The sequence below is a fragment of the Perissodus microlepis genome, chromosome 11 (genome assembly GCF_051167445.1).
Source record: "Perissodus microlepis isolate ML-2025 ecotype Zambia chromosome 11, ASM5116744v1, whole genome shotgun sequence".
Lineage (NCBI taxonomy): Eukaryota > Metazoa > Chordata > Actinopteri > Cichliformes > Cichlidae > Perissodus > Perissodus microlepis.
In genome coordinates, this window is record NC_140471.1 from 24,440,746 (window position 1) to 24,462,533 (window position 21,788).

The 21,788-nt window shown below is 39.6% G+C and overlaps 2 protein-coding genes across 5 annotated transcripts; one reads left to right on the forward strand and one right to left on the reverse strand.

Annotated features, from left to right (window-relative positions):
• Positions 1-1,447: 1,447 nt before the first annotated feature.
• Positions 1,448-5,422, reverse strand: rabac1 (Rab acceptor 1 (prenylated)). Its single transcript, XM_084943488.1, has 6 exons — positions 5,289-5,422; positions 3,850-3,994; positions 3,447-3,659; positions 3,190-3,287; positions 2,641-2,742; positions 1,448-2,399 (listed from the first exon to the last, which is right to left on the reverse strand). The coding sequence occupies exons 2-6, from the start codon at positions 3,969-3,971 to the stop codon at positions 2,311-2,313; spliced, it is 624 nt and encodes a 207-aa protein (XP_084799614.1). The 5' UTR covers positions 3,972-3,994; positions 5,289-5,422; the 3' UTR covers positions 1,448-2,310.
• A 231-nt stretch (positions 5,423-5,653) lies between these two features.
• Positions 5,654-20,614, forward strand: dedd1 (death effector domain-containing 1). Of its 4 annotated transcripts, XR_014801620.1 has the most exons (7): positions 5,654-5,766; positions 6,134-6,234; positions 7,741-8,261; positions 8,345-8,473; positions 9,927-10,067; positions 18,633-19,438; positions 19,631-20,614. XR_014801620.1 is itself a non-coding variant. In XM_084943485.1 (6 exons), the coding sequence occupies exons 3-6, from the start codon at positions 7,790-7,792 to the stop codon at positions 19,037-19,039; spliced, it is 1,149 nt and encodes a 382-aa protein (XP_084799611.1). In that variant the 5' UTR covers positions 5,654-5,766; positions 6,134-6,234; positions 7,741-7,789; the 3' UTR covers positions 19,040-20,614. The 4 variants fall into 4 exon arrangements, 3 of the variants coding, with proteins under 3 accessions (XP_084799611.1, XP_084799613.1, XP_084799612.1); XM_084943485.1 differs by having other exon boundaries at positions 18,633-20,614; XM_084943487.1 differs by having other exon boundaries at positions 8,354-8,473; positions 18,633-20,614.
• Positions 20,615-21,788: the final 1,174 nt, after the last annotated feature.

The following is a 21,788-nucleotide window of genomic DNA, read 5'->3' on the forward strand; positions in this document are numbered from 1 at the left end:
TCATATTACTTCTACCTCCTGTCTATATTTGGCATTCATTAACAATTTTAGTAGACTACAACCCCTGAATATTGCACCTATATTTGATTTCAGCAAATATATATTCAAATTTGTAATAAAGCAATTTCCTCATGATGAAATATATGCAAAACACCATAACCCTTGCCCATGCAGTGCAGCTTTATGCATATGAGAGTATAGCTCAGCAGAATATGACAGAATAAGAATTTTAGGATGAGATGCCATCTAGTGTTGCAAATATATGCACTTCAACCTACAAAACTGCATAATGTTTATGTGCCATAGGGGGACAAGTTGGCAGCAGCCCAAGGTAATGCACCAAAACCACTTTATACATGTCAGCATTGTCTGACTCCAACATAAATGAGCTCAGAGATGAGGCTCGCTCTCAGCAGGACCAACATACAAAAGGATTATTGCTCTACCATTTCCCAAAAGCCATCTCTTTTAAGTTGATAGAAAAATAATAGTGCAGGCAGTGTGTTTATATGAAGGAACAGCTACTTTTTTGATTAATATGCTACATTCCTGCAAATAAAGCAGGTCACCTTCAGGGAATGGGCTGCAAATGTGCTGCCTCCCTGAGCCACAGGGGTCATATATTTTAAATGAACTGCTTATTGCCTACCAAGTACACAAATCAAATACATTATACATAATGTAATGCTCTATAATGTGAGAGTTAGGTTTTGTGTGAGGTCACTTTGCCACAAAAAACTAAAAAAAAAACTAAAAAAAAAAAAAAAATTAGGACACGTCCCTTTGAGGGAGAAAGACAAAAACTTTGTGGAATCGTTTCACTACCCAATGACAAACGCACGCATGCATACACACACAAACCCACATGCGCACCCACTTTCTGTCACTCTCCCTGACAAACACGCTCACGCTCTCACCCTCGTTCTAATTTCCCCCGTGTCTCTGCAGTGAGCTCACTGCAGTGCGACTCCCCCCCCAACCCGCTCCTCGCCACCCTACGTATAATAGAATATCGATCGCTTGCCTTTGCCGCAGTGTGTAAGCGAGTGCTCCTGTGGACGAGTGTGTGTCTGACTGGGGCCCTCCAAGGTCATCGCTATGGCAACCTGAGCATGGGGTCCTTTCGCTGTGCTGTCACAGAGCACAGGGTCACAGGGGTCACGTGAAAAGGGGGACAAGAGGGGGTTGGTGAGCGCTGCGGTGTTTGGAATACTGGAGGCAGAGGAGAGGAGCCACAAGGGCTGGAAGTGCCCTATTCCACTGTGTATTCAGACTGGAGCAGAATAATGAGAACATGTACAGACCTAAGTGTTGCCGAGGGACACCGAGTTCACCACCACTCCTGCTATGCATGCACAAACAAAAGTCAACTGTAGTAGCAACTTTAGAGGAAATAAATATGACTTAATTTGACACTGAATAAAAAAAAAAGAAAGCGAGAATTGGATAAGCTGGCCTTAGGGGTTTATTGCACTGAGAAAATATAGATACAAAACACCCAACTTTTATCAGAATGTAAACGAACGATGAATTTCAATAAAGTATTTTACATTTATGTGACGTTACACCTCAAAGTTCCAAGCTAAACATGTATACATGCTAACAAGGAAATTATAAACCCGATGTAAAATACCATGATTAAGTACTGACCTTTAAAGATGTGTCATCATCAAGCCATCTATATAAGAAGCCTATCTGAATGACCAAACCTGCATTTGTCTAATAATAATAATAATAATAATAATAATAATAATAATAATACCAATAATGATAATGTGTGTTTGTGCATTAGCATTAGATACAGTTTTAAAGCTTTAAATTGCACTTTCCTTTGGAAACAATCACAAATTCTCTTTAGAAGTGTAAAGATTACATTTATACATATTATTCAAATCAGAGAGAATGTATTAGCCCAAATATCGACAGCAGAGAGCACAGCACAGATAGCCCATTAAGATATAAGCTGATAAATATTGCAAGGAATGAAAGACTATTTTACACAAATCAGAGGCATCCAAGGTTTAAAATGAACATAGAAAGGCATATAATCTGCATTAATGTGTGGTTAGATTTATGTTCAGAAATCCATTTTTGTGTTCTATGGCAATTCATGTGATTTATGAGCTTCAAAAAGCTGTCAGTAACATGACAAGGTACATTCTTGATACCATGGTAAGGGGTTAAAACACAGGGAATTTAACAAGCTAAGGAACATATATATGAACAGCTCTTCCTGTGTGCAAACATATTTGCAGGGTCAACAGGATGACTGATAGCCAACCGGCGCCTGCTGATAGTTTAGCCTGGTCTTTATACGGGCTCCATGAGGAGCTCTTCTATGTCCGATCCCTCCAGCTCACGGAACGCAGCATGAGAGCCAATCACAAACAGCGTTGCTCCTGGGAAGATGAATTATAGCAGTATAAAATGGATGTGAAGAGAAAGTAACAAAGAAGAAGGTTTTTCTTACAAATGCATGAACAAGATTTAGGTTCCACTATTAGAGAAATGTTAGCATTGCAGACAGCAGTGGAATATGTTCAATTATATTTCCAAAATCAGAAAAACACAATAACATTTTTTTTTTAAACAAAGATTCAAAAGAGTAACACAGAACAAGTATAATGTGGTTTGGTTTACCAAGAACCCAAAACACGGCAGCGCCAGCTCCGGCCAACCAGAACGCAGGCAGAGAAATGGCTCCAGCCAGGCTCATCTGGTGAGGCGTAGTCAGCTCTTTGCCTGGTTCACATTAAAATTGAAGGTTTGAGAACACAAATTATGACAGCAATTAAAGATTCCATAAAAATGAAGATGTTTTATTTTCTCAAACTAAAATCTTACATAAATTTAGCTTATTCTTCACTAAACTGACATCTTTTGTGGTTTAGTTACATTACTGTTACTGAGAACTGTAATAGTAGAGAACAATAATTTGCGGGCGGAAATAGGTTGTTTCATTAACCCATTGATTTAATTTCTATACACAACAATTTAAAGGAGGTAATAAGCAAACAAACAAATAAATAGATTAATAAAGATATACAACTTAAAGTTTGATGTTTAATTATTCAAGCTAGGTTTATCTTAAAGTAGCTGCTCAAAAAAACCTTTACATTATTTGCCGGTGATTCAACAAGCAGGTATTTATGTGAAGGTGTCCGAGTTATTTGAGACACTTTTACTCACCGAGCACAACCAGTTTAGACTCCAAAGATTTGATGTGAATGATGTAAAAGGCACCGGCAAACACAGCCAAGGCGATCAGTAGCATGGGCGAGCTGATGCTGAAGAGAGGAAACATCAACAGTCCAATCGTTTATTACCGTGTATCAGCTGAAAATTTCATTTCTTTCTTTCTTTTTTACTACCGCTTCCCTTTTTTCCGTTTCTCATTGGCCTAACCAGATTTATGAGCTCCGAACAAAGTCGTGTTTTGGGCTTACATGCAGTAGAGGATAAGCCCCAAGAAGATGAAGGTGTAGTTGCTGTTGTAAATTTCCACATTTTTCACCACCCTCTTGCACAAGTCTCCAAAGTTGCGGGGTTTTGAAAACTTGCGCTGGTCTACAAAACTGGCCCAAGGTCGAATGGACAATCGGCGCTTGTCGAACCACTCTTTAGCCATGCTAGCTGAGATGCCTTTGGGAAGCCAGAGCCTACGAAATAAGATGAAGACATTAAGAACCAGAAACATTAAGAGGAGTTATGACATGTGCAAAATTTATATTATCACTTGGTGGCTCATTAAGCTTACAAACATTAGTAGCAGGTATAACAGATGCAGAAGCACATGTCAGCTCTATTGTGTGATAAATCTGAGATAGACAAACACATTTAAACTCATACTTTGCCAGGATTCCTGTGCCTCCTGTGCCTGTGGGATGAGCATCCTCAGCTGTGAACAGATCTCCTGCCTTGCTGTCCATGTCCACTTGACAGTTCTCCCCCTTTGGCACTCCAGATGGCATGTACACAGTCTGCTGTCAGACAACTGCAAGGAAGAAAACACAGAATGTAAATACCAGTTGTAAAACATTTCCATCACTAATTCTCAAGTCCCTCTACAACCAAATCTCACCAATGGATAGAAATGTTGAAATGCCACAGTTATTTTGATTCATTATCAAATTTTAATTTTCATCAAAATGTAAAAACTTCCAAGATTCAAAAAGACAAAAGATAAAAAACAAACACTACAATCAAACTGACTTGGTCTCAAGAGAAGGTTGAAAGAAAAAAAAAGCTTTCTTCCCCTACACAACAACACTGGTGGATGAAGTAAGACTCATATAGGTTTAAAGTTATGATTCTCTGACTCGTATTTTTGCTGCCAATGCCTTTTATTTTTTGTTATTCCTGAGCAGCTCATTAAAAAAAAGTATTTTAAGCTTGACTATAATAAACCTCAATTAGCAAACCAGATTAAATTTATTTCAGTGGTGCCAATTTTTTTTTATATACACACACAAAATCCTGCTATGCAATTTTACACATACTTAAACATAAATTGTTTTAAACCATCATATTATAACACCAAAATCTGGGCATGAAACTCAGTAGAAGACAGAATACATGTGACTGAAAGTGAGGCAGACGTAACAGTGAAGCTGGAAGGAGTGGAGGCTCAGGGTCATGGATGTGGAGGATATAATCAGCGAGATAGAGGAAATCTGATCTGCTGTGGTTACCCCTAAAGAGAACAGTCAAAAGGAGAAGAAGGGCACCATTCTGGCACCACTTAATCGATTCCCTCTCTTTGTTTATATCCAGATAAATGGTTAACTAAAGTATTTATAAACAGGTCAGCCAGTGTAGAATGAAGTTCGTGACCAACACCAGTTTTTATATTCCTGCATTTCTCAATCCTGTCGTTCCCAGAGGTTGAAGAAACAACACTCAAAAGACCGAGCTTAGCAACAGTAGGCAGAGGAAAATGTTCGTCAGCGAAAGGGCTTGGTCAATGCCACATCATTAAACATACGCCCGGATATTCGACAACATTTCCAGGGAATACTCACTTATTTTATTTTTAATTTGTCAAGTATCCTAAGTGAATGGCATTTCTAAACCCCGGTATGTAGTCCATCATAGCTCCCAGTTATTCTTAATAACTCTTGGTTGTTCAAATACTGTCGCAGCTAGCTTCTCTGCTAATAACCACTCCAGTCGAAGCGGATTTATGATTTTATCGTAGCCCAACTTTACACACCTAATTAAAATGAACCGAAATAAAAATGAACAATATCAACTGCCAAATTTACAATGGTTTAATTACGTATACTCACAGCAGGAGATGAGTTTAATGGGACTGCCTCAGACCTTTTGTTGCTGTTTTAGTTTACGGATATGATGTGGCTCTTATTTGCCTTCCTTGTTGTTGTTCCTAGCTGCCTGGTTCCAAACACCGCCACCTACTGACAGCATCCAGCAGTTTTCCCTCTGCTATGTTTGGGTGTAGCCTGCTGCTGTACATATATTCTTGTGCTTATATGCTTATGGACACTACGCTGCAAAGCTCGCTTAAAGTACTGATTTGTTTTGGTTTTGGTTTGTTGTTTTTTTTTTTCATGTCGAAGCTAAGACAAAAAAAGGAAAACGAAAAAAAAAACAGAGGGGGGGGGGCCTTGAATCAGCAAGAGCAAAAACGTGACTGGGTGTAGCTGTGGAAGTCAGGGGGCTGTGATTGGTCAATTCCTCATCGTTGACGTAGTGCTGAACTGCACGTTGCTGTGGAAGTTACTAGATCATTCAACCCACCCGGAGGTGAGTCGCCCCTAGTTACTTTGGGTTTCTTGATTATTATCGCGTTAAAATGCTTTGAATATTAATCTACTGGTGCTTTTTTTCACGCTTTCATGTATGTGACCCAATGCTCGTCGATACTACAGCCAATTTAAAGCTGAAGTAAGCTAACGTTAGTAGCTAGCAAGCGATATCCATTTCTGTTCTTTGTATTTATCGGTAATGCATATAGAGGAAAAATATATACACATATTTTAATCCTATAGTTACTGTTATATGTTTCGGTGCGTATATAGAAATGTAGCACACCTGTTAATTTCAGGTTTGTTATTTGGCTAAACCGCTGTTTGCATTGCAGTTCTTGATGTTTGTTATGCTTTTTCCACAGACAAACGTGACTGGTTACATAACTTGTCAAAGGGGAAAATTTTGCTCCATCGGTTGTTACTGGGCGTCTGAAGAACGGCTACTATCTTTGGCTTCCAACTGGTTAGTGTATGTTTCTGAACGTGAATGGAAATAAAGTGGTTATAAGGGGTTCTCCGTTACGCGTTTAAAAACTGTTTCGAGCTGAGGGTGAAAATGGTGAAAATGGCAAGGACTGCTGAGCTAGCTGATGCAGCCATATAATGGTAGAGACTAGAGAACGGGCGTAACGCTGCAGTATTACGCCAACATGATCATTGACTGTGTTACATGGCACAAACGGCTTGCTATGTTTTATAGATAAACACAGTTTAGTGGTTAATGCAGTTTATATGTAGCTACACGAGATTTGTTGGAGCGGCGTTTTATAGCTTAAACAGCGACACAGATGACATTGTTTAGTGTATGTAATGCAATTAAAAGTAGGAGTATAGAACATGGAAGGAACTCGAGGTCAAGCCTGTTAAATGAGAATTGCAGCCTTTACAGGAACGCTGAGTACAATGCATTATGTGTACAGAGATTACAGGGTTTTTCCTGGCTCAGAACAGGCCTTTAGGGGAGGGTGACTATGCACACACAGACGATTGATCCACTAATTGTTAAAGAAAACCTGACTCTACCCCCCCCCCCCCCAATATATTACTGTACACTGGGTGGGGCTGACTGTCTTTTACATTTGATGGTTGATGCTGGCGTTTTTACCTTTTCCCCCCTATACTTTAAATCCGAAAGTTTGTCATACAAAATAAGTCACTACTTTTCAGTTGAAACATTTTATTTCGTTGCTGTTTAATGTTGTATACAAACAATGATGGTCATTTTCACAGCTGAGGCAGCTGGCGGTGTGTAAAATGTTGTTGTGCTGTTATTGGCAATGGTTAGGTAATAATATTTTGGACATATCATCTCTCATAAAGTGTTTGCTTGCCGCAAATGACCAGCTGAAAAGTCAACAATGTAGTGAAAACAGCCCTGTTTCTCTGACATCTTGTCCAGCTACCTTGCTATTACCTGAAGAAGATGTCAATGTCTCACTAAAAGCTTCATCATCCATTGGTTCGATTAGTTATACTTTGGCTACAGTTACGCTAGAGTTAAAGCTGCAGGTCCTCTAGTGAATTTGGCTTTCAGGCTAGAAAATATGGCACACTCTTCAGCTTTAGATCTATTTTTGTTTGACCAGGTGTAAATGCAGATTAGATGTGTTGCTTTGGACTTTGCACTACAAGTGTTAGAGAGAGTTTTTAAAAAAACATGTAACCCCACCTGAAAATGCTTTCAGCATTCTACCGCTACCATTGCCCTGTCATTTCTTCCTCTTCAGTATGTAGCATTATTGACATCTTGCTTTCTTTCTTTCACTAACCCAGATTTTTTTTTTTTTTCTGGTACCAGAATTTGGTGCTGATTAACAGTAGCACTGACATATTTTGGTCAGTTCCCTCAAAAGCACCAGCTCAGTACCCAACTCTACTTATCTGGTTTATATGGTTACTCGGTTACACCTGTATCTTGTTAGACATTAAAAAACTTTAATAGTAATTGTTCTTCTATTTGTTTTTGTAGCCTTATCACTGGCTGAAACGTGGGAAAGGTCCATAGCCAAATCCTGACCATGGCTGCAGTGCATCATCAAGGGTACCCGCTCAGGGATTCACTGTACTGGGATGAAACAGAGTGCCTCAACTACTATGGGATGTTGTCTCTCCATGAAGTCTTTGAAGTAGTTGGTTCTCAGCTGACAGAGACTGACATTGAAGTCCTGTCATTCCTTCTGAATGAAACTTGCTCCGCGACACATCCTCTCGATCCCGCAGGCTGGACAGTTGAACCCCGTGAGGACAATCCAGATGATCCAGGTGTGGCCCCAAGTCCACAGCTGCTAAAAGCATGGCAGCAATTAAAGCCTACGGGGTCACAGCAGCCCTTTTTGGACCCAAAACCCAAGAGTGGCCTTGAGCTGTTGCTACAGCTCGAGAGGAGAGGATACCTTAGTGATGGAAACCTGGCACCACTACTACAACTTCTAAGAGTCCTTACCCGTCATGACCTGCTACCCTTAGTGTCCCACAAGAAAAGGAGGACAGGTGAGGATCTTGAGATTATGTCCTGCTGTAGTTGATCTCAAATAGTTTGCCATTATGTGTTGTGTGTTTTTTATGCTTTTCAGTTTCTCCAGAGAGAATTGGACAGAGGTATGAGATAGAAAGCACAGAGTCGGTGTGTACTTCTGGAATAAGTAGCAGCTGCAGGGAGACAGAAACTCCTCTTACATCTTTCGCACATCAATTAGAAACTGGTAAGTTTACTGCTCTTTAGTATTTGGCCAAACCGAAGTACGTTCTTAAGTGTTTTCAAGCTGATTAATGATGATTTGAAAACGTGTGTGTTAGAGCAGGGCGATATGACCAAAAATATTTATCACGATATACATTTGAAAATTTGCGATAACGATATAACTGACGATATAATTGACACTAGACAAAATACTTTACAACTCCACAACTTTATTAGTGCAAAAAAACAAACAAACATCAATGTATTTTCACTTAAACAAGCAGCTTTTTTAAGTGCATTAATGTTATCTAAAACTTTAACAGTGCAAATGCAAATTCCTTGCTGACAGTTTAACCAAAAGGCATTTCCAGTGGAAATTGGCCGACATATCCTCAGCATAACCATGTATAATATCCACAAAACTTAAAAAGAGGTTATACACACACAATACGGTAATATTATGTTGAAGCACAGTATGTATCACTCCGCGAGGCTCCTCCCTACGATAGCTGTAATGCTCCGACAATCCATCAAGCGGTGCGGGTTCGTAGCTTAGCAAAGTCGTACTAAAGCATTTGACAGATTTTCCAGCGCCGTGTACGACATAAAATCGTTTCGAGGTCAGTAAATACAACCAGAATTCATACATAAGGCACACGGGATTATAAGGGGCACTGTCGACTTTCAGAAAAATCAAAGGATTGATTTTAAGTGTGGCGTATTTTCCAAAAAACACGGTAATAACGACGGCCCGCTAGCATGCTCTACCAAAAATAGTGATTTGATGTGTATCTGATGGACGAAAGCTAAACCAGTTCCAAACCACTGAAGTTGCAGCATTTTTACAAACCAATTCTGGTTCATCCGATTCATTCAACAATCCGCTTTCGCCCTTCTCATTCTCTGTCGCCACCATGCTTTTTCCGCCATGTCCGTATGAAAACAAAGGCACTGCGCATGTGCGTTTTACCCATATTCTATCGCGATATTTCATTTTCTTATTGTTGCCCAACATTATACCGGTATTACTGTGAACGGTATGATATGGCCCAGCCCTAGTGTGTGTGTATACCAGATTTTTTGTGGTTCAGAATTGGCCTTCTTTAGCCTGATTGACTCTGCTTATATGCAAAATATAAATTAAGGCATGGAAGCTGCTACTTTTTTTTCCCCCACATAAATCGTTGCCTTTTGTGTATTTGTGACTATTATATATGTCAGTGATTATTACCCTAATTAAAATAATAATATTTAAAAAATAATTTTTGGTTGTTAAAACCTTTTCTCTTTTTTTTTTGATCGGTGTCTTGTGTGGGGAAGAACGCTGTGTACACACCATGATCTTAACAGGGATTTTTCTTGTTGAAAGTTGTGATCAAATATCAGCAGTAAAATTTCGATGAAAAGCTAAAAATAGTCCTTTGCTGTTATTTTTGTCTTGCATCCCTGAACTCAGTCAATATGTTTTCTGTCAGGTATTTACACTCCTGTGGCTGGGCCATGTGCAAGTAGGCGGAGGAAGAAGAGGGGAAATGGCTGGAGCCGTAAGTCCAAGAAAACAAGCAGGCAAAGTCATCCTCTGCCTCCACCACCAGCGCCACAAAAAGTGTCCTGTGGTAAGTGCAACTCATGCATTTTCAAAGTGTCTTTCTTTTTATTTATTTTTTTGTTTTTTCTCGTCTTCTGTGGTACCTTCATCCTGCTATATACCCCTGCTGCTCATTTTTCCTTCTTTAAACAGACGAGAATATAATTTTCAGCCTATTAACACCTCCCTGGCATCATCATATTTCCTGTTTAGTTTCTTCAATTCTGATGTTGTTTATCTATGCTAAATCTTGAATGCCAAAATGTTATTAACTTATTTTCCCGTTGTCACACCAAAATGCATAAAAGCGCCAAGTTCATGCTTAAGAACATTCGTGTTTAAAAGCTAGCATACAATTTAACATGTTATTTGTAGACTTAGGAGAAATGGACAAATTAAATAGCAGTAGGGATGGTAATTGATAAGAATTTAGTAATTCCGATTTCTTTATCGATTTTGCTTATTGATTCGGTTCCTTATCGATTTCTCATTGCCTCCACTTTGAGAGTCGCCAACACTTCTAAGCAGCATATCAAATACATGCAAATTAATTGCGTACGTAATTAACTAGGTGGTGAAATGTTTGTGCATGTTGGAGGCATTTCCCCTCTTTGTTGTGATCAGTGTTGGGGTCACTACTCAAAAAAATAAATTAAAAAAGTTGTTGCACATATTTCACAGAACACTTTTCTTAAAAGTAATGCGGAACGTTATTTAATTACTTCCAGGAGAAAGACATTTGTTATACTACTTGTTACATTACTTTAGTGTTACTCTGTAAAATGACCTGAAACTCACCGTCTCATAATCACAAATCCTAATAAGGACAAACGTGATCTTTCTCTTAGTATTTAGGTATGAACACAAAGCCGACAATGCAAGTCGAGGATAAAAAAACCATCACCAAGTGACTTTAAAGCAATCGTCTTGGTGATTCCACTGTAGAAACATGAATGGGTAGAAACGGAGACTGCAGTATGACTGCTCATCAGTTTGTTACCTGTTGAAGTTCAGCAGTGGCTGCTTCACCATAACTGATGGCTCACTTTATCATGGTGCTGGGCTTAATCATCATTCACCCAGCTTTAGCATCACTCTGAGTTCCTCTTAGCTTAGCGTTAGCATGTTGTGCTTGCGGAATGTTGAAGTTGCGTTAACAGTATAAGGCAGTTGTTTCTGTCCCAGTCTCCACTTTACCATTGCGCTCTCATCCTTTTATGCAATAAAAAAATAAAAGAAATGTCCATATTCACGCCGTAAACTGCACTACTGTTTTCCTCCTCTTACACATAAACTAAATCAGCTGAATGTAGCAAGAGTGCAAGAACGGATAAGCAGGGTCGATAGGCAGGCAGACTAACGATTTGAAGGAAGTAGACTACTGGGAACCAGTTCTTGACAAGAACCAGTTCTCGATTCCCATCCCTAAATAGCACAGAGCGGTACACTAGATTCACACCTACTTATAAAAATGTGGAAGATAGTGTGCTTGCAAAGGCCACTGTACTTTACCTCTTCCTGGAGCTGCACAGAGTCCAAACATGTTCCAGGGTTGAGGAAACTTTTATTTTCCTTCTGTTTTGTTTTTCAACCCAGTGTCACATTTGGTGAAAAATCCGGACTGCAATATTGCCTAAAGCTCTCTGTGCTGTACAGACCACAGCGCTCATACTTTTTATGTTAGTACCAAATGTGCTTGAAAATCCTAGAGCTACTTTTAAGTCTGAGAACTCAATGTGATTTGCTTCCCTTTGAGTTTTTTTTTAAAGCATTTCCACATTATGTTTTTGTTGGTACACTATGATCTTGTTGAGACTTAATGATAACCATTTGACTGTCGTTTTCAAACATACAACATCAGAGTTTTGTTGCCTTATCAGTTTCTCCCTGTGGGAGTCCTTTATATTCTTTTCCCTTCATTCCACCTCTTTTCTCTAACCTTTTGGACTATGTTCAGCTGCTGCTGTTGATAAGAATGCTCACTGGTAGGCTGTGTCTTGTCCTTTTTGTTTTTTGTTTTCTTCCCTTTTCTTTCAATATAAGTGTCCAGTCCAATCACTACCAGATACAGCCATTGTTCTGCTTTATTGCTAAGCTTGAACCAGAGTGGTTCTGACAACTGACAAACCTTACATATCCCCCAAAAATCACTTTTTAGCAGTTGTTTGAAACTGTCTTAACGCCACTGAAAAGCTGCACTATGTAATCCATTGTCAACGTCCTTGCCCATATTTCCACTACTACCTGCCTTTAAGAAATCAATGGTAGTTTGTCTTGATACAAAAAGACAGAGATAACACTAACATCAGTTTCCCTTTGTGTGAAGTTTGCTTAGTCATTCATGTAGACTTTCCCAAACTTCTTTTGAATGTCCATCTTTGCCTGTTGGTCAGAAATATTCATTACAACAAAAGCCCGATGATTCTCACTTCATTCAAAAAAATAAAAGAAGAAGAAATCATTAAGGACAGCCTTTCTTAGCTACTCAGGATGAGTGATGTGCCTGTGACTATGAACTGTTGCTGTCTTGACTCCACATTTGATTCCACCAGGTTGACTCAAGAATGTGACTCAGATCGAGTAACCTAAGACACAATGGATCATGGAGACTGAGGAACAAAACAAAAAAGTCTGTCACTCCACTCTGTCTGCACATACTGCAGTGTGCGCGATCAACTCAGTCATGCGCTCTCTCACAAGTCTGGGCCGATGCCTAAGGTAAAAGAGGCTCTCCCCCTTGTTACAGCAGGGGTTGGTGCTGCCACTTTGCTCTGTATACGATGCTTGTGTATCATAATGTAGCTGCTCCTTACCCTGTCTCCCTCAGAAAACATAATCTGCTTTAACAGAAAAAAATCATCCTGTAATGTTCCCTAGTCTTGTGCACTGTGGAAGAAAAAAAGCTTCTATTTGAGATTTTTAGCTTCCTGCCTATTAATGACAAGAGTTATTGGTGTCAGTGTTTCACAGAACTACCAGAGTCCTCAGCAGTAAGCCTCAAACCCAAAGACTGTACAGTGATCTTGGGAAAACCTTGAGTCAGTTTGATTTTACTCAAACCATACCAAAAGGGGAAGCATGTAACAAAAGTATTTTAAATTCCCCAATATTTGAAATCACGGGAACTTAACATATTTTCACAAATATGTCCAGCAGAAATTCCAGTAAATGTGGGTAAGGCTTGGGAAAAGAATGAAACTAACCTCTTCCAACCAGATGACCAGATGCTTTATATGGGCAAGAATAGGACATTGAATTAGGCATAGCTGAAAACCTTTAGCTGTAAAGAAAACTAAACTGTTAGCCACACTGACAACATAGCCACTCATCACCTCGTCTAACCTTAATTTACGTACACGACCTGGGAAACCAATGCAGCACAGTTCAATCTTACAGGAAAATTAAGTTGGCAGCGTAGTAACCGAGGAAAAATATAGCAAGTATGTGTACTGTCAGAGTCAGTCTGTCCTCCATTTTAGAGCTGCCATTTCAGATTTTCCTGCAGAACTTTCCACAGTTAATTAAACTTTTCATCGTATGAAGGGTGGTGAATGCCTTCGTTGTACAACAGCCAGTTCTCTCTCAGGAAAGACCTAATTGGTCAGTCTCTAGTCATGGGCTAAAGCCTAAAAAGAGAGCTGAGAGAAGTTGCACAAGTCTAGTTTTGTCTTGGACGACATCAAATTAAAACATGCAGAAAGATTATTGTGGAAGCTTACAGAAAAATGTCTGCTTAACTTTGCTACTTTAATAAAATTCAGTAGCCTGTCAAGGAAGCCACCAGACTTAAAGCAAATTGCTCCAGCCTACTATTGTTCAGTCTGAATGATTCATATTCTGAAATGGCCACGGTGCACCAGCCCTGACCTTTGCTCATGTTAGACAGTGGAGTTTCTAAATTTTATTAAAGAGGATGACACCAGATGAAATCATGGAGGTTTTTAGCTGTGGTGAAAGTTTCAGTAGTAATGCAGAAGTGAAAGCTGTTCTGGTCATTTATAAAGAAAACGTAATGTCTGATGCCTAACCCAAACAGAGATTTAGGTTATATTTGACTGAGGTCATGGTGAGATAAATTAGGATTTACAAAATAAAATTAGAACAAGTACACTGAAGAGTTTAACTCTGATTGCAAAGTGGAAACAGAAATGTGTTGGACATGTTTGTGAAAATACGAGTCAGCACTGCATACGAACCCATTGGAGACGTGCAAGGCTTATAAATGGCTGCCCTGTGAATTGAACTGACTCATATTATTTTGGCAAACTGAAACATCACGATGCCAGTTCTGGATGCTCAAGGGACAAAAAAAAAAAAAAAATCCTAATTGGGCATAGAGTCCTGTTCTGTAAGGCCATGTATTCAATTGCACCAAATCTAAAATGGCTGCCAACAGACAGCTCTTTTAAAAAAAGAAAAAAATGTCCATGTAACCTTTACTCAAGCCGTTCTGGGGAAAATCACCAAACAGTGCTCTGCTGAAGGAAGCTCATGCTGTATCTTATCTCTGTGCCCTGTGAGAGCCCTGGTGTGCGTTTGTCAAGACGGAGCAGAGATAGATAGGGCAGTTCAGTCCAATGCTGGCCCATAGCATTTGAACAGACCTCAAATACTCTTTCTTGTCACCATTCATCATCTCTTAGGTCATTTTCAGTGAAGTATCTCAATTACATTCTGACAATGACAACTGCTGTTACAAATGTTTAAAGGTGTTTGCACATTCAGCTCAGTAGTGTTTTTGTGTCTAAATGGGGTGCTTGTGAAGGCCCTTCCTTGGTTTAATGAGCACTGTTGATTAACGGTGCGGCACAAAAAAAGGGCCGGAAGGTAAGGTTGGGAGATTTGGTCAAGGTAAGGGTAATCCAAGTATCCCATTTAGATTTTACCTTGTTATAGTTTAGAGCAGTAAATGCATTTCTGAGCTGATTAATTTGCCAATACAAACTATTAGCCTTACTGAAGCCTCATTAAAACTAAGAAGTGACTGCTGTGCCATGCCTGCTTGATGTTGGGGGAGGAACAGTCCATTTAACCACTATGCAACCCACTTGTGCTTGTCTGTTTCTCTCCTTTGTCTGTGTTCGCAGTTCTAAACAGAGCACCCTGTGTGTCAGGAAAACTATATCCTCACACACAAAGAGAAGGAGAGAATGAACAGTAAATATTCAAACTACACAAAACGGTACAGAGGATTTATGTTTTGTTTTTTTTTTAACTATAGGGAAAAAGTTCTTCAGGCAGACACAGATATTTTGCCTGTCTCTCAATACCCCCCTAACTCTCCACTCTCTTGGTCAGTTGTTCAACAGAAAAACGGATCGATAAAGAGTTGAAGCTCTCCGTGCCAAGTGACTCCTCGTAAATGGGTACTTAAACTTTTTCTCTTTTCCCCCCTCCCTCCTTTTGGTGGGGTGAGATGAGGAGCCAAACGGACTTGGTGTTTAAAGTGAGAAAATGAAAGCTGTGGTTCCTAATGTCCTGTCTAAGTGGATGTCTCTATGTGTGATGAAGCGTGAAGTGCTCTGTAACCCTAACAAAATGACTATCACTGTGTTCCTGTGCTTTTAAATGGCCTCCTCCTCACTGTCACTATCGCTGCCTCCATCCTCCTCAGTATGAAATGGGAAGGCAAAATGGAGGACATCCATAAATAGAGTAATTGCATGAAGGGCAGGTGTTTATTGTACCCTCAGCCCTCACACACTCTATAATGATCCAAAAAGGTCAAATTGTTAATGGTGCTTGAACTTCATATTTTCCTCTGTCCATACTGAATATTGTATAAAGTTAGATTATGTGTAGTCTGTTCTATCTTCTATGATAGTTCACACCTCAAAACACAAAAATGCTCAAACTGCAAATTTATCCATGTGCTTGCCACAACGATAGATACGTAATCTTTTTTTATATAACTTCATTAAATCACAATGGACTCCTGCTAGTGATCAACAAGTGTGAGTTTCGAAGTCAACACAAATTTGTTGGGGTGAAAAACTGTAGCTTATTGTGTTGAAAACGTATGTGACTCGGACTGCAGCGGGTTTCCTTCAGGATTTCTCAGGAGTTTTGCCGCATTCAATTTACCCTCTACCTTCACAAGCTGCTGCAGCGAAGCCTCCACACAGCATGACGCAGCCACCATCACACTTGTGGGGATAATGTGTTTGTAGTGGTGAGGAGTTACCGACTTATGAAAGCAGTGGGCAGAATTCATAAAATAAGCCTAATTCCACGTGGATCCTCCACTTTTGTAATGCCAGCTTCCTCTATAGTAGCCCGCTGGTTTTATAGGTAGTGTTTCCATGTCAGCTTTAGGATTGTGTAGACTTCCTGTAGACGTCTTGGTGCTCTTCTTCACTAAATGTTGCACAAGTACAGTGTGCTCTATAGAGATGAGCAATTTTTTTTCATGATATTAAACTGATGAGTCATGTAACTTAGCTTTTCTCTAAGTAATACTTTAGAGTGACAAATCACTCAAGTGTTTGTAATGCATTTATAGTACTAGCCTAACTTTTTTTTTTTTTAATATTAAATGAACATATAAAGGGAATGAATAGTTTTTACAGATGTTTTACATTCTGTGATGATGATCTTTGGTGCAACAGTTTTTCTATGTGTCTGGCTTCTGTATTGCCAATTAATTTACCAGAAAGGTTATTTTAGTCTAACATAATTTATTGAAACATTGTAACGCAGACATGATTTAATAAACAAAACTTGAACTATAATCGAAGGTTTCTTTAAAAAAATCTTGACATTTTATATTTTTGTACCATAAATCCCTTTTGAAGAAAACATTCTTCCTTCATTCAAATGATTTTCATGTTAAAAACTACACATTTTAAACATGGCTTAAAATGTGTTGATTTAGTGTCCCCTTCTAACAAGTCGTCTGTTTTTATAGTAATCTAATTACAGACTTGTGGGGCATGAATGCAAAGCCACTGTTTGCTTATTGCTCTTCTACAAATGTTAAGAGATGCAAAATCAATGGTTTAATTCAACATTTGCATTTCTAATGTTGGCATTTTCCAAACTTTATCCCTCTTGAGTCTCGCGCCATTCCCTATGGCCCCAAACAAAACATGGCTGCAAGAGGGGTGGATGTGACTCTCAAGTCAAAACGTGTGTTAAAGTGTACACTAATCCTTTGGTACATACATGAAGAAGAGTTCAAGACAGTCTCGTAATCATGCTCACCTTATACTCTGGGTTTTTGTCAGAGGCAAGCGTGAGTTTATTAGAAGTACCTCTGGGTCCATTTCATTCAAACATTTGTGATGTGACCATGTGCTGCTTATTCCTTCAAAATTAAGTATTTCATGTTGTAGCATTTAAAGCTGATTTGATTTTTTTTTTTTTTTTTTTCCTTTGAGCCATTTTGTTTATTTTTAGTCACAGTGCTCCTTTGTAAGTTTTTTTTTTTTCCTTCCTTATTTGCTTCATAAAATGTCATCATGCATTCAGATGCAAATATGAAAAAGCAGCTTCTGCACATGAATTCAGTGAGACTCTTAATGCGAATGTTTCTGGAAGAAATGTTGCTGGTAAATACTGTTAACATCTGCTAAAGGGGTTTGAATGGGAGAAATGGATTTTTGTTGCAGCAAAAGTCGTCAGAAGCTGATTTCCCACTTGGAGCTCTGGAATAATGACATGGGAGATGATCTCAGCGTTGCTCTTGCTCAGTACAGTATGTATCCTCTAATCTTTCTCGCTGTGCTGTTGCATGACCACCAATCCTGTTACTACGGAACTCCAGACGCTATCTATTCTCAGCCTTACCTATTTTGATCTGAATGAATCTGCCCTTTATAAACACCTGTCAGGAACAAAAGCCACTCCCGGGCTTGTCACTGCTGAGTTGTTTTTGTTACCCCCGCTGCGATATTTGCTCAGGGTGCCAAGTTCATTTAATCATATTCAGTATACAAACGCTACAGCCGTGATTTATGAGGACCATGCTGGCTGTCGTACAGAAAATTCTCATGCACCAGCGTCTTCTGATTCAGTCATGTTGCTAAAAACCATAAGTACCTAAAAAGGAATTGTCCATCCAAAAAAAGAAAAGGGATCTACACAGCCGGATGAGCTAAAGACGATTTCTCTCAGTGCTCTGAATATCTTTCACTGAAACAGACGAGAGGGGCTTGTAGCTGTATTGAGCACAAAAGTTCACATGGGTTGGTCTAAGTCCATTGCCCTTCGTAAATAATTTGCCCTGTTCCACCACCGTATTCACTTACTTTGTCAGGATTTGGTAAAATCAAATATTTAAGTCCAGTTAGTACTCCTACAATCTCTTTTTGCTTGATGTCTTGCACAAAGTTGAATGAGCCATCTTTTAACATTGTTTTCATGTTTGTTTCTTTCTCTCCCCCGTCTTTGTTTCAACTTCATCACCCCTCCTTTTCTGTCATGGGCCTATCCATTCTTTTCTCTCTTTTTTTCGTTGTTTTTTTTCTGGGTAACCTTCACTTTCCTCCTTCCTTTTTCACTTCCCCTCTGCTCTTCCTACCATTGCTCTCTCTCCTCACTGCCACTCACCCTTTTGTCCATCATTACTTCCTCCTCCCTCTGCCATTATCAGATATCCGCCTGCGTGTCCGGGCGGAATACCTGGAGCACGAATCGGCATTACGCAACGGCGTCGCCTCAGACAAGCGGCAGCCACTGGAGCGGCAGTTTGAGTTGTTCAGTCAAGCGAGTTCGCTGCTGCGTGCCAGAGACCTGGGATCCATCGTCTGCGACATCAAGTTCACGGAGCTGGCCAACCTCGAAGCTTTCTGGAGTGACTACCTGAGCGGAGCTCTGCTGGAGGCCCTGAAGGGAGTATTCATCACGGACTCTCTGAGGAACGCAGTGGGCTCCGAAGGCGTGCGCCTGCTGATCAGTGTGGACCAAGACGACTATGAGGAGGGCCGAAGGCTGCTGAGAGCTAAGAAAATGATGTCATCCAGTAATGATGGGCACCCAGAGACTCACTGGGATTCATAAACTGATCAGACTCTCTGGGGTGTATTATATTAAACTTTAAGAAGAGAAAAGGGAGGAATGTAATTAATAATGGGTACAGGCAAGCTTGGAAGCATTTGAGGCCTCCATTTGTTGCATTCCATTTAACGACCACTAGATGGCAGAACTCACCATTGGTTCTTTTGTGTTCATAAGGAGCCTTTTTTTTTTCTTTTTTCCTTTTCTTTTTTAAGAACTGTCAAATTTTAGTTGGAAGTGTATTATTTGTAAATGAAATATAAATAATAATGTATCACTGTATTTTTTTTTTCTTTGGATTCATGCACAGGTGCTACATCAGGATGACACAGGATATATCGAGATTTTTTTTCTTAGTCTCTGAGAACTGGAACAAGCAAGCCTGTGTCACCAGATCAAGTGGTAAGCCCCTCACCGCTTTATCTGTCTTACAAAATAGGGTTAAGGCAACTGGGCTACCACAAATGATATAAAATACTAAGTTTTGGTTGACACAAACACATAAAGCACATGGGTGTCCCTACCTCCTTATTTAACTAACTTTTTTCTTTTTTTTTTTCTTTTTTTTTTAATGTGTAACCATGGACATTTCAGATTCCAGCATGAGTTTAAAATTCCCAAATCCAAAAAGATCAATTTAACCAGAACATCAAGATTGACTGTTGGATACTTCTTTGGGGGTTTGGAAAATAATAATAGCTTTAACTGACAATTATTTTTATTGGATTCTGTTAAAAGTATAAAGTAACCTGCCAGTAAAAGTTTCTGGTCTTCAAAGAAAAAATTAGATGTGGAAAAGTGGGCTGCTCTCACAACAGATTGGCCCAACTTTGGATAGAGTCCACATCTATATCTAGATAACAAACACTGGAATTTCCAGCCCTGTGTACCATGATAACCCAACTTGTGATTGCTGTGGTCAGTGGATACAGCAGTTGCCAGTAGATGACAGCAGTGATTAGGGCTGGGTCTCAACAGACCATGGAAGATTCATCATCACAAGCTTGTCAACGGCAGCCCGGATAATGCAACAGTGGCTTGTGTCCGGGTTTCCAGCAAGGCCTCAGCAAGTGCTTCTCTCAGCAAGTAAGGCACAGGACAGTGCATCGGTCAATAGAAGTGATGTTGGGGAGATCAAAATCAAAAGTGCACATCCCAGCTCCACTCAGCCCTGCTATGTAGGCCCAGTAGAGTGGCTCATGGACAGCTGTCGACTCACCCTGCTGGAACTAATGCCTGGACTTCACTCATAGAAGACGATCAATAAGCCCCTTCACTCTAAGTCCCTTCATACAGGCACGACTTAAGCAGGCAGACACTGTCTGAAGTGCAGGTCTCTGCAGGACCGGGCATAGAAAAGGACAATGGACAGATTTCCATGTTTACTTTTGTGTGTATTTGTTAAAGGAATTAATTAATGTGTGTTTGTATTCTTTCATGAGAAGAAAAAAGATTAATTCAATCAGGGGAACATTTTTGTTAAAGAAATTTACTTTATGAAGGTCAATTCTTTTTGTGGAAATCTTTATAAATAAGAAATAATTTCCTGTGCATAATAAAGAGTTTTGATGGCCTAAAGCTGTTTACATTTATTACCTGTTTGCGTCTCTGAAACTATCACCACTTGTAATCTGAAATTGTCTCCCAACTCTGAGGTTATTTTGAGCAGTTGTTTGAAAATTACGTGCCCTCCCCCTGACCTGAAATGGTCTGAAGTGCTCCATTGAATGCAGGTCATCGTGGATCATGTCCTTAATTAGTTCTTGCTCTAAGATATCGGCATGATGAAACCCAAGAATAGCGTGTACCTCTAACATGTTAGTAATTCAACTGCTGTTTCTGGTTTGGCCACTTTAATTTCTTCTTCCATTTATGTGCTAAATTAATTGGACATGAAACCATTTTTTTTCCATCTCTAACATAATTTCCTATTGCTGGCACCTAAAGTGTAACTGTAAATAATAACGGTATCATGTTTATTTAAGGTTATTTAAAGCTTTAACATTTAACCCTCACATATTGATCATATTCTGTCCCTCCACAAAAAAACAAACATTTGTTATCACAAGCTATTGTTTCACACTTTACTAAGACATGAAAGCCTAACAGCAATAATTCATGTCATATCTATATTTTAATATTATTATATTCAAAGTGAAAATGGTGTGTAGAACTGTTAGGATCTATTATATAACCTCGTATAACCATTACATGGTTGTACAATAACATCAGAAGAGTTAAACACTGGTCTCACTTCTATGTCATAAGTACAATTTATAAATACAAAACTTGACCCAACTAGTCTGTGGATTCAAAGCAGTGGTGAGAAACCTTGTGTGTGTGTTTTTGAACACACATACACTTGCTGAAATGGCAGCTCAGGTCCCTCCATAGTCTTATGGCCCTCACAGTCTTTCTTTTTATGTCTGTTTTAATATCGGCTCACCATAAATAGATTATTATTTGATAAATGGCCTGTATTTGTGTAGCGCTTTACTAGTCCCTAAGGACCCTAAAGCGCTTTACACATCCAGTCACCCACTGGTGATGGCAAGCCACCCTGGGGCGCACTGACAGAGGCGAGGCTGCCGGACACTGGTGCCACCGGGCCCTCTGACCACCACCAGTAGGCAACGGGTGAAGTGTCTTGCCCAACGACCACCGACACAACGACCGAGACTGTCCAAGCCGGGGCTCGAACCGGCAACCTTCCGATTACAAGGCAACCTCCCAACTTTTGAGCCACAATCGC